Consider the following 12,446-nt stretch of genomic DNA (forward strand, 5'->3'; position numbering starts at 1 on the left):
ATCAGCAGATAGTGATGATGTGTCAACTGCCAAGACAACACGTGTTTTTGAGTTCGTTGGGATTTGTAATGTTGAGACACCCAACGGTACTGGTGTTGTTAATTGTGACATTAAGACGTCCACCGGTCCTCGTGATGTTGAAATGTCCATCGGTACTTGTGATGTTGAAATGTTCACTGGCATTTGTGATGTTGAAATGTACACTGGCTTTTGTGATGTTGAAATGTCCACTGGCATTTGTGATGCTGAAATTTCCACCGGAACTTGTGATGTTGAAATGTCCACCGAAACTTGTGATGTTGAAGAACCGACAGGCATCTGTGATGTTGAAATGTCCACTGTCATTTGTGATGTTGAAATGTCCACTGGCGTTTGTGATGTTGAAATGTCCCATGGCATTTGTGATGTTGAAATGTCCACTGTCATTTGTGATGTTGAAATGTCCACTGTCATTCGTGATGTTGAAATGTCCCATGGCATTTGTGATGTTGAAATGTACACTGGCATTTGTGATGCTGAAATGTCCACCGGAACTTGTGATGTTGAAGAACCGACAGGCATTTGTAATGTTGAAATGTCCACTGTCATTTGTGATGTTGAAATGTCCACTGGCTTTTGTGATGTTGAAATGTCCACTGGCATTTGTGATGCTGAAATGTCCACCGGAACTTGTGATGTTGAAGAACCGACTAGCATTTGTGATGTTGAAATGTCCACTGGCATTTGTGATGTTGAAATGTCCACTGGCTTTTGTGATGTTGAAATGTCCATTGGCATTTGGGATGTTGAAATGTCCACCGGAACTTGGGATGTTGAAATGTCCACCGGAACTTGTGATGTTGAAGAACCGACAGGCATTTGTGATGTGGAAATGCCCACTGGTATTTGGGATGTTGAAATGTCCGCCGGTACTAGGGTTGTTGAAATGTCCACAGACACTTTTGATATTGAAATACCCACAGGCACCTGTGATGTTGACATGTCCACAGGAAAAACTAGTGATGTTGAAATGTCCACCGGTATTAGGGTTGTTAAAATGTCCACAGACCCTTTTGATATTGAAATACCCACAGGTACCTGTGATGTTGAAATGTCCATCGGTAGTTGTGATGTTGACATGATAGTCATGCTATTGGATGTTGAGAAACGCACCGGTACCGGGGTTGTTGATATGTCTCTCAGCATTGGTGTTAATGAGATATCCGTCCATACTTCAGACACTGGCTTTGTTGAAACTGTTGTGGTTTTGTGGGATGCAGAGGCGTCTTGGGATAGTGCGATGTCTGTCGGCACTACGATTGTTGACATGTCCACTTTTACTTGAGATGTTGAAATTTCCCCTGGTGTTTGCAACGTTGCGATGTCCATCGGTACTACGGGCGTTCTCGATGACGTCACTACTGACCCTTCTGATCTTACCGTGATGGTTCTTTCTGTTAAAGCTTTTGGTGATGTTGTTTCCAAAGTCATCTCTGATTCGTGTGTAGACATCGTTGTTGTTAGGGGCGCATCTGTAGTTGGCGGAAACGTCCATGATGATGCTGTGATTTTTGTTCCGGCAGCTGTATTTTGAGTTGTTGAATAGTCAACGAGGTCAGAAGTCAGTGGTGTTGTTCGTGATGTCTGTATAATGGTTTGTGTTGTAGTGGAAGATAACAACATGGAAGATGATGTTGGCAACGACATTGATGTCCCTTCTAACAATCTTGGCGATGACGTGTGTTTTGGTGACAATGGTACTGAATCTGATGAGGAACTAATACTAGAGGATGGCTCCACTGACGTTGATGTCGTACTGAAAGTCGGCGATGCAGTGGGTGACGTCGATGAGACAAGAATATGATCTGGTGGATGAAAACGATTAATTTTATTAGTTTATGGAAGTGGTGGAGTAAAGGACAGAACGATGAGTGAGTATGTGTGTGAATTATAGACCCAGGGAGTGAATGACGAACTGAACAAGTGAGTGAGTGAAAGTGAGGAAGATGGTGTAAGTGATGAAGTGAGTAAATCAGCGAGTGGAAGAAGATGTGAAGGAGCAGGCCGAGCAGATGGAGTGAATGTTTGGGAGAGTGAGCGGTGGATAGGATGTACTATACTAATGGAATGTACATGTTCTGTGTAGTGAGAGGATAAACTGATTAGTAGTACTCACGACATGATTCTAAAGTTGTGACCAATCCAGGATTCGAACCCCCCACTCTGACTGTGAGGCACCTAATCGCCAGCAGACAAAGTAAGCGATCTAACCAACTCAACAACTGCGACTTCCACCAAAGCCGTCAGACCATTTTCGTTGAAGACTCTGTGGCGGCTGAGTGGGTTAGATCGGTAACTTTGCTCGCGATAGGTTGGGACTTAACCCCACCAAGTACTAGAATCTATATTTTACCGAGAAGTTTGACCACTTTCTAAAATCCATTGTCGAATTGTAGTGGTGACCCTTGATAGGGTTTACCGCTGTGGTGTAGTAGCTGGTGCACTGTTGGGACGACTGGTTGGATCACTAGTGGTATTGTGATGTACAAGTAGTGCATTACGGGTAGTGGGTATATACAGGTAGAGGGTATACGGGTAGAGGGTATAAATGTAGATGTTGTACAGGTAAAGGATATACGGGTAGATGGTATAGAGGTAGAAGGTATACGGGTAGAGGGTATAGAGGTAGATGTATACAGGTAGAGGGTATACAGGTAGAAGGTATACAGGTAGATGTATACAGGTAGAGCATATACGGGTAGAGTGAGTGAGTGAGTTTAGTCTTATGCAGCTTTTAGCAATATTCCAGCAATATCACGGCGGCGGACACCAGAAATGGGCATATACGGGTAGAGTGTATACAGGTAGAGGGTATACCGGTAGAGGGTATACATGTAGAGGGTATACCGGTAGAGGGTATACAGGTAGATGGTATACAGGTAGAGGGTATACAGGTAGAGGGTATACAGGTAGAGGGTATACAGGTAGAGGGTATACAGGTAGAGGGTATACAGGTAGAGGGTATACAGGTAGGGGTATACAGGTAGATGGTATACAGGTAGAAGGTAAATGCATAGAGGGTCTACCTGTACAGGGTATACCGGTAGAGGGAAAACAGGTAGATGGTATACAGGTAGAGGGTATACTGGTAGAGGGTATACAGGTAGAGGGTATACAGGTAGATGGTATACAGGTAGAGGGTATACAGGTAGATGTATACAGGTAGATGGTATACGGGTAGAGGGTATACAGGTAGAGGGTATACAGGTAGAGGTATACAGGTAGATATTATGCAGGTAGAAGGTAAATGCATAGAGGGTCTACCTGTACAGGGTATACCGGTAGAGGGAAAACAGGTAGATGGTATACAGGTAGAGGGTATACGGGTAGAAGGTATACAGGTAGATGGTACACAGGTCAGGGTTTAGAGGTAGATGGTATACAGGTAGAGGGTCTACGGGTATAGGGTATATGGGTAGACGGTATACAGGTAGATGTTATACAGGTAGATGGATACGGGTAGATGGTATGCGGTAGAGGGTATGCGGGTAGAGGGTATACAGGTAGAGGGTATACAGGTAGATGGTATACAGGTAGAGTGTATACAGGTAGAGGTATACAGGTAGTGCATGTATGGTATACAGGTAGAGGGTATACAGGTAGATGACATTCAGGTATAGAGTATACAGGTAGAGGGTATACAGGTAGAGGGTATACAGGTAGATGGCATTCAGGTAGAGAGTATACAGGTAGAGAGTATGCAGGTAGGGAGTATACAGGTAGATGTATACAGGTAAAGGATATACAAGTAAAGGGTATACAGGTAGAGGGTATACGGGTAGATGGTATACAGGTAGAGGGTATACAGGTAGATGGCATTCAGGTAGAGAGTATACAGGTAGGGAGTATACAGGTAGATGTATACAGGTAGAGGGTATACAGGTAGTGCATGTACTGATAGTTGGTATACAGGATGTGTTGATAGCTGTACTGTTGTGATGTGATGGTAGAGGGTAGGGGTTATACAGGTAGAGGGTATACAGGTAGAGGGTATCCAAGTAGAGGGTATACGGGTAGAGGGTATACAGGTAGATGGCATTCAGGTAGAGAGTATACAGGTAGGGAGTATACAGGTAGATGTATACAGGTAGAGGGTATACAGGTAGTGCATGTACTGATAGTTGGTATACAGGATGTGTTGATAGCTGTACTGTTGTGATGTGATGGTGATGATACAGAGGTAGGGTACAGGTAGAGGTATACAGGTAGAGGGTATACAGGTAGAGAGGTATACACAGAGGGTATACAGGTAGAGGGTATACAGGTAGAGGTATACAGGTAGAGAGGGTATACAGGTATATGGGGTATACAGGTAGATGGTATACAGGTACAGTAGAGGGTATACAGGTAGATGTGTCAGTATACAGGTAGAGAGTATACAGGTATACAGGTAGAGTATACAGGTAGAGGTATGCAGGTAGAGGGTAGATACAGGTAGATGTATACAGGTAGAGGGTATACAGGTAGTGCATGTACTGATAGTGGGTATACAGAATGTGTTGATAGCTGTGCTGTTGTGATGTGATGTTAGAGGGTAGGGGTTATACAGGTAGAGGGTATACAGGTAGAGGATATACAGGTAGAGGGTATACAGGTAGAGGTATACAGGTAGAGGGTATACAGGTAGATAGTATACAGGTAGGGAGTATACAGGTAGATGTATACAGGTAGAGGGTATACAGGTAGAGACCATACAGGTAGATGTATACAGGTAGAGGGTATACAGATAGTGGGTATACAGGTAGAGGGTATACATGTAGTGCATGTACTGATAGTGGGTATATAGGATGTGTTGATAGCTGTGTGTTGTGATGTGATGGATGTGTGTACAGTCAGTGTGCACTGAATAGTTTATCATAGTTACCTACTGGTTGTTTGTAAATCCTACCTGCGGCAGACACGTATATGACGTCGTCTATCTCCCTGGAGACATTATCTCGGCCCCTAAACGACAAAGAGCACATGTAGAAGCCCTCAGAAGATTGGTCGAAGTATTTAATCTTCATATAAGCCGCACCATTCTTGTACATCAATGTAACACTATCCTTCAATTCAAAGTCTGTCACAATATAATTGAAAGATCGGGAAAATGCTCCGATTTGTAGAAAGAATTCCCACTGTGAGATTTTCCTTGTGAAGACAATTCCTTCCAGTCGTTCGCCTGGTTGGAGACTGACTACACATTGTAGGGTGGTGTATGCGCTGTTGGCGACGGCAGGCGCCTGGACCCGGATGTCAACTGAGGCCATGTCGGACATCTGAAACACTGAAAGCAACAACACAAGCCCTTGTATATCAACCTCCGTACATCAAGTCCAGAGGTATCTGTATATAAACGTATATTTGTGCGTACAACAGGTATCCCACTTTACCGGCAACGGCAATGACTGTCTAATAACAATTCTATTCCGTACTCTTAAAAACGTAGGTGAATTTCATTTCTAATTTACGATTGAAAATATGGGTCAATCAATGTTGATATGATAATAATGAAACTTTTGAGAGTGCATCACCACTTGCACTGCCTTATTGCCATAGTTATCGCTCTTGAAAGATGATTGGTGTATGACGTGAAATTTCATGTGTACGATTTTCATTTTCAAACTAACTAACAAACAAAACAAAACAAAACAAAACAAAAAAACAAACAAACCCAAAACAAAGAACAAAAATCCACCTGGCTTCCTATCAGTTGTATAAGCTCTAATTCAGTCCTTGTATTCAACCTCATCTATTGTATAAACAACTCATTCCTATCTACTGTAACAACAACTCATGTATATATTTTCTCAATTTGTTACTCATGTATCACTTGCTTGACAACGACATTAGAACCTATGCCGAAACGTCGCCTCCACAGAATAAAAGAAGTTGTATATCCATAATAATTGTCATTATTATTATTCAACAAAAACAAACAAAAAAACAAAACAAATCAAACAAAAACGCCCAGAAAGAAACACTAACAACTGTGTGATTCAAGATGATTGTCAAAGTTATTGGTCTACAGTGATTCATCGACCTTCTTGACAACACCCCATGCACGTGTATGGGGCTACTGCTTTGTGCACGTGCATCCCATGCGTATGAGAAATGGTGGTGCGTTCATAAGATGCCTGTCTTTGAAACGTTTGTTAACGCTTATACTTCTAATCCAAATTGAAAGTTCAGGTTCCCCTACTTTTTAAAAAAGTATAATTATGTATATCATGGATACATTTATGTCACTTCTACATCCATCAATATCAACAACACACACATATGTGAGTCTGTACATCAGCAACGTATACCAACACTTACCTGTGTATATCAGTAACAAGTAAGGGTGTATATCATGAACAAATACCCCATACATCTACAAAGGACCATATATCAACATGACATCTCACTGTATATCAACAATACATATCTCCTCATAGGAACAACACAATTGTCTTTCAAAAAACATTTCTGGTATCCCCCGCCGTGATATTGCTGGAATATTGCTAAAAGCGGCGTAAAACTAAACTCAGTCAGTCTTTCAAAACACGTGCCTCTTGAATCTAGCAACACATACCCCTGTAACGTAAATAAACACTGAACACTCTAGCAATAACAAAGTCCCCTTTCTTTCAGCCTTGTATAACATGCAGCAATACCCTGTATATACCACCAATGTATACCTCTGTTCATGCACATAAATTATACCTCTACATATCAATAACAAATATGATCATACACTAGCATCACACAAGTCTGAAAACCAAACAGTTGTACCTCTGTACATCAATCTGCAATGTATATGGAAGGGATGGATGATAAAAATTATGAATCTGAAGTAAAATATAACAATTACACGTATTCATCATGTTTATATGATGAATGAATGGATGGGTTGTTGAAAGATGGAGGGACTGGAGACAAGATGAAGAAGCAATGAATCGACGTTTCTTTTCTATACTCCTCACAAAATCATGGAAAGATGCAATAGAAAGGTGAAACCTATGTACATACGGTTAACAAAATGAAATGAAATGGTATTGAGCTATGATAGACTTCATCAAAAGCATGTACCCGTGAAACAGTCGTGCAAAATGTGCTGCATTGATGGAGCAAAATGTTAACATTAAGGTTCAAGTCAGTTTTGGACAGTGAAGCAGTGTCCAGTAACGCGCGTATGACCACCATGAGCACAAATGCAAGCTTCTAAACGCCTTTGCGTTGACCAAATGAGCCTTTAAAGCTGCTGTTGTGGAATGTTCTGCTGTTCTCTCTGTAACGCCTGTTCAAATTCATCCAGGGTCTGGGGGTGAACATGGAGACCGTAAACACGACTTCCAATAATGTCCCAAGCATGTTCAATGGGATTAAGATCAAGTGACCTTGCAGGACAGTCCATATGTGTGATGTTGTTGATCTAAACAACATCGATAACAACTCTTTCTCGGGCATTATCATCCATTAACGGGCATTTTCATCCATAAACATGAAGTTAGGACCCGCTTGTTTTGCCAGAGGAATGATTACAGGTAGGTTTACACCGATCAGACTGCATGTGTGAAGAGTGGAGCACATTCATGCCACACATTTTGCATGTTGTTTCTGAGTGTGGTTGTGTTCGGGTGATGTTGTCAATGTTATCAGATAAATCAATTTGACAGTTACCTTTCAGTAACATGTCGGCAAAAATCGCTATCGAGATTGATAAAGATATTGCACTGAACATACTTTTTGCTTAATTTTTCGTGAGGAGTATATATTGTTTTAACAGTAGGATTAATATGACCGACTGGATGGATGACTGGATAGACAGAAAGAAGGAATGAAGGATGGACAATGTAGAAAAGGACACGACATATAGGGGCAGTTGCAGGAACGCATGGACGAGTGGGAGGATCCTATGACGACTTACCAGACAATGTACTGACTACCAGGAGGATGTTCACATCGTGTTCCATGGTGAAGATGACTGGTGTTCGTTCACCACGTCACGCCTATCCCAGGTTTCATGATTCAAGTTCTCAAGATGTCGATTTCACAAATATGAACTTGGATCTTAGTTTGTGAAGGTTATCCAAGCGTAGGTACCTCATACCAGTCACTGATCCTTAAATGGGTCACCTGAGTCATTAGAAATGTGCACCCAACGTCCACAAGGAAGCATGCACGACTTGTCTAAACATCTTCGTTTACTCAAGGAGATGCGTGGGCGGCCATGCAGTTTCACACTGATGTTATAAACCTTGGCTAGGAAACAGTATGGGACAGACAGCACTGGGTGTGTGAGAATTTGAAACCCACATAGTTATATGGCCACTGAGAAATATCTATTGATCAAATGTTGATTACAAAATCACCTATAAGGGCTTTTGAAAGTATAATTATTACCCCTGCCCTTGCGTGTTGAAATGCTGTAAACACTTGATTAGGGCCGGGGAAAGATACCAAATCACCCGGAACAGATGCATGATAAAATGTCAAGCGTTCAAAGTTAATAGTTTCCTATATTGATGTTAACGACGTATTGCCTGTCATCAACCACTGCCACTTGATTGATGTAGGCGTGATCGCCCACCACGACGTACACGCCGAGTGGATGGCTGATGTCGCCTCTGTCATGAGGCCGAAGATGGCATACACTTTCAGGGCACTGACAATTTAAAACTATGCCATGATCGAGCGTTATAACAATAAATAAATGTCCCTCCCGAGAGCCTGAAGTGATATCCCCATGCAATGCCCCACTCGATTACCGGTCTCTGCCGCACTGATGGATCGCTCTAATACTCTACAGGAAACACGGTGGGCGATAGTGATTCCCGCTGGAGTACAGAGTATTGCCGGGTATGAACCAACACGCATCAATAGGCGGTCTTCATTGGCATATTGCAGATATGAGGCACGTTTAATCTTAGCTTATTAAACAACAAAGACGCCGATCTCCGTACTAAAACTCTCACATTGCGCTATCCGTGATATGCAGAAAAATACAGTGATTGCAGAACAGAAGTCATTTTTTAATAAAAAAAAAGATATCAGTTTTCAAATATAATCGTTAGGATACTGACTTTGATCATGCCAACGCAGCAATCGATGGGCGGTAGTTTGGATTGTTTGAAGATAAACTGGGCTTGAATAATGTGCACGCAAGAGGACAGGTGTACTTGACTGTTGAAAAAAGACATTCCGGAGCGCAGTAGGTATAGGCGGAGAAGTCCAATCAACAGCGACTTACACACTGGACAAGTGCAGTCATTGTTAATAAGAAAAACCCGAAAATGTACGGCAATAGCTAATACCATTTCTCAGTACCAGATCCACGTCACCTCGACATGTAAACATAACACAACGACACTGCCGAACAATTACAAACGATTTTAAGTTTGTTAAATTCAGGTATTTGCCTGGCCCTGAAAACACAAATCTGTTACCATTGTGCTACCCATACTCGGCACAAGGCCTTTGGGGTATTGCACCCAGCGCTATTCTGCTCAAGGACAAACCTCATGTAATCTATCAATGTCAACAGAAACCTCTGGATGGTCACGATGTTTGCAACATGTGGCGCACAGCAAAATTATTAATTACAACACGAAGGTGAACCCGTATTTGCTAACAAAGCTTTGTATCCTAACTCATAGATATCTGAATATTCCCATATGTTTTATTAGACATAATGATCCATACTTGTAGTAGTAATAACAAGAGTTATAATGATAAATTTAAAACATTCTGGCTGCATTCCGTGTATAATTTTGTTTCTTAGTTGAAGACAATTGAGAACGACCAATAACACTTTGGAAATAGTATTACTCTTACAAACTAGGCATGGGCGAGAGTGATGACTTACTAGATATGTTAATGTAAAAGCATAATACATACTTTGGAAAGTCAACATATATGTTCTAATACGTCCGTACAAAATGGTGTCAGTACCAAAGCTCCTTTCGCGACAGGTTCAATAATTCCAATTAACTAATCAAGCAGAGTAGGAATCCTGCCTCACATTGGGGAGGAAAAAAACGAAGGCAATTGTCTGAGAATTTTTTTTAAAATATGAACACGTGTTGTTTGTTCTTTGAAGTGGTAGAAAGTGTGAACGTGTGAAATACACTCCCAATCCTACTCTTTTGATGCCTCTAGAACTAATTGAGTTGTCAGATTGGTATCCAGATAATGTCAGAAAGGTCATCGTATCCGGATTTATCGAGTGTGACCATCAACACATCCATGTTATATATACCCTACATGTACCAGTCTAACCACAGCGTTGTCCATTGATATCCAGAACTGCAAAGGTAAGTGCACTTTTCATAAGTGTATATTCTGTCTGTCGTATTTGTCCTCAGATATTCAGGCTAATGTGTACATGGAAAATATCCAATACAATTACTTTGTATATAAGAATGGTGCACATTAAGTTTTTAGGGTTTAACCAAATATATGTCGTCTTCGGTGAAATGGACATTATATTTTTGCACAAGACTGGCAAATTAGCGTTAAACATTGTCATTAGAGGTACTAATACTAATGGCAAGAGGATACTGTAGAAATGTGTTAATAGCGGCGTAAAATCATATTATTACTCAGATTCTTCGCAACTGTTAACGTTGAAACAAATGTCACAGTGTCACAAATGACATTCTCAGAACGTCAACGGATTAACCCATACGTTTCTACCCAGATGAAAATCGCACTCGTCCTCCTGTTCCTGACCGCCATGGTGGCCCTGCCCGGCTCTCACTCCTGGGGTATTCGTTTACCGCGGTTTAGGAGGATTGTACGTGCTGTTGGAGGTGCCGTCAAACGTGTTGGTACTTCAATTGTCAATGCCGGGAAGAAGGTTGTCTCAACTGTGAAAAAGGTTGGAGAAGCAATTAAGTCTGGTAGGTGCTTGTTTTGTCACGATAATGGGCATTTGGTTAAGTCAACAAATAAGGTTTAAGGATAACCTCTATCTCATCATACATCGTATGTTAACCAACATTGTACCACTAAATTATACTGAAGTGATTAATCAGGAATGGGGCAAGATACGCTCATGGATGGATAATGTTGAATTACTGGGCAACGATTTAAGAGGAATCCGGTAAAATAAACCTTCCAGTACTGTCTTTATACATTGATGGTACATATTTTAGGAAAGGTACGGATAAAAAACCCAACCTGTCTATGTCTCTGTCTGTTTGATTTAGTGTGAAATCGTCCTGACCAGTGTATCGTTGTTTACACTTGTCATGTTGGTCCATGTCAGTAATAAACGTATCCTTATAACTATTTACGTGACCAGGCAAACGAGACGTAAGCGAGTTTGACGTGGACGGTGATGGGGAAGTCAGTGACGACGAGATCATGACGGTGCTGGCAACCAGAGACGTGGAGGACCTTGTCCAGGATGGTTACATCACAGGTAAGGGAGATAACCACTCTAGTGGCGAAGGGTCACGATTTTTCTTATTGCAAGTAACACTCACATTTGGGGAGGGTTTTTGATAAATGTTAAAGTTGGTCAATCTAAGATGAACGTCCAACATATGTAACAGGCCCTACTGTCTGCCTTCCTTGGTATCCATAGCTCCATGGCCTTCACTTTGTGTTTCCAGAAGCAGACAAGGAAGACATCAGCCTCTACCAGCGTCACGTCCGTGAAGCTGTAGACCTCGAGCTGGGTAAGACGTTAACATTGCAACATTGCTGCAAAATCGTGTATATTCCGGATCAGCGGTTTTTAACTGCATCTTATTCCAACATCTGAATGATCGCCCAGCATATGTCCATGTAGACATAATTCATTTCACTGTGCAGTACGCTGAAGTTTTGTCGGTTATGGCCTGAAGTGATTTCACAAGAAGAGTCCACTGTAATGTCTGTGGAAGGTATAAAAAGCTTTGATGACACATTGCCATCAAAACGCATAACTCTTTTTTCTTCGACTATGCCGCCGTGATATTGCTGGAATATTGCAAAACTATATCACTCTCTTCGACTATGTTGATTCTGTGGACCAGACAGTCCCTTATAACGCCGTTACCAGAAAGTATATTATTGACAAAATATGTACATCCCTCTCTTCATGTTATCATCTTGTGTTTATTTTCTCTTTTAGAATAATCGTGTTGACAAGAGAAATATACGGTGTCCTGCTCATCTTTCATATCTGTAAGAACAAGAGTATAAACATAAATAAAGTCACAAGTATTACGTGTGTGTTTGTAATATGTTAGTAGGTGGAGGTGGTGAGTGAGTGAGTGAGTGAGTGAGTGAGTGAGTTTAGTTGTACGCCGTTCTCAGCAATATTCCAGCAATATCACGGCGGGGCACACCAGAAATGGGCTTCACACATTGTGCCCATGTGGGGAATCGAACCCGGGTTTTCGGCGTCACGAGCGAACGCTTTAACCACTAAACTACACCCCAGTTGGGGTGTA

General features: G+C 41.6%; 1 protein-coding gene across 1 annotated transcript; it reads left to right on the forward strand.

Annotated features, from left to right (window-relative positions):
* The first annotated feature begins 10,210 nt into the window (after positions 1-10,210).
* LOC124263190 lies at positions 10,211-12,219 on the forward strand. Its single transcript, XM_046697764.1, has 5 exons — positions 10,211-10,316; positions 10,703-10,904; positions 11,309-11,428; positions 11,622-11,687; positions 12,125-12,219. Exons 2-5 carry the CDS (start codon positions 10,703-10,705, stop codon positions 12,127-12,129), a joined length of 393 nt encoding a protein of 130 aa, XP_046553720.1. The 5' UTR covers positions 10,211-10,316; the 3' UTR covers positions 12,130-12,219.
* The last annotated feature ends 227 nt before the right edge of the window (positions 12,220-12,446 follow it).

This window comes from Haliotis rubra, unplaced genomic scaffold (genome assembly GCF_003918875.1).
Source record: "Haliotis rubra isolate DU_JTF1 unplaced genomic scaffold, ASM391887v1 Scf87, whole genome shotgun sequence".
In the NCBI taxonomy this organism is placed as follows: Eukaryota; Metazoa; Mollusca; class Gastropoda; order Lepetellida; family Haliotidae; genus Haliotis; species Haliotis rubra.

What these genes read in the sequence shown, in the direction of transcription:
- LOC124263190 (XM_046697764.1), top strand. Translation starts at nt 10,703, where the DNA reads ATGAAAATCGCACTCGTCCTCCTGTTCCTGACCGCCATGGTGGCCCTG. An exon ending in TGGAGAAGCAATTAAGTCTG is followed by an intron (nt 10,905 to 11,308) that starts GTAGGTGCTTGT and finishes TTACGTGACCAG; the next exon opens with GCAAACGAGACGTAAGCGAG. An exon ending in CCAGGATGGTTACATCACAG is followed by an intron (nt 11,429 to 11,621) that starts GTAAGGGAGATA and finishes TTGTGTTTCCAG; the next exon opens with AAGCAGACAAGGAAGACATC.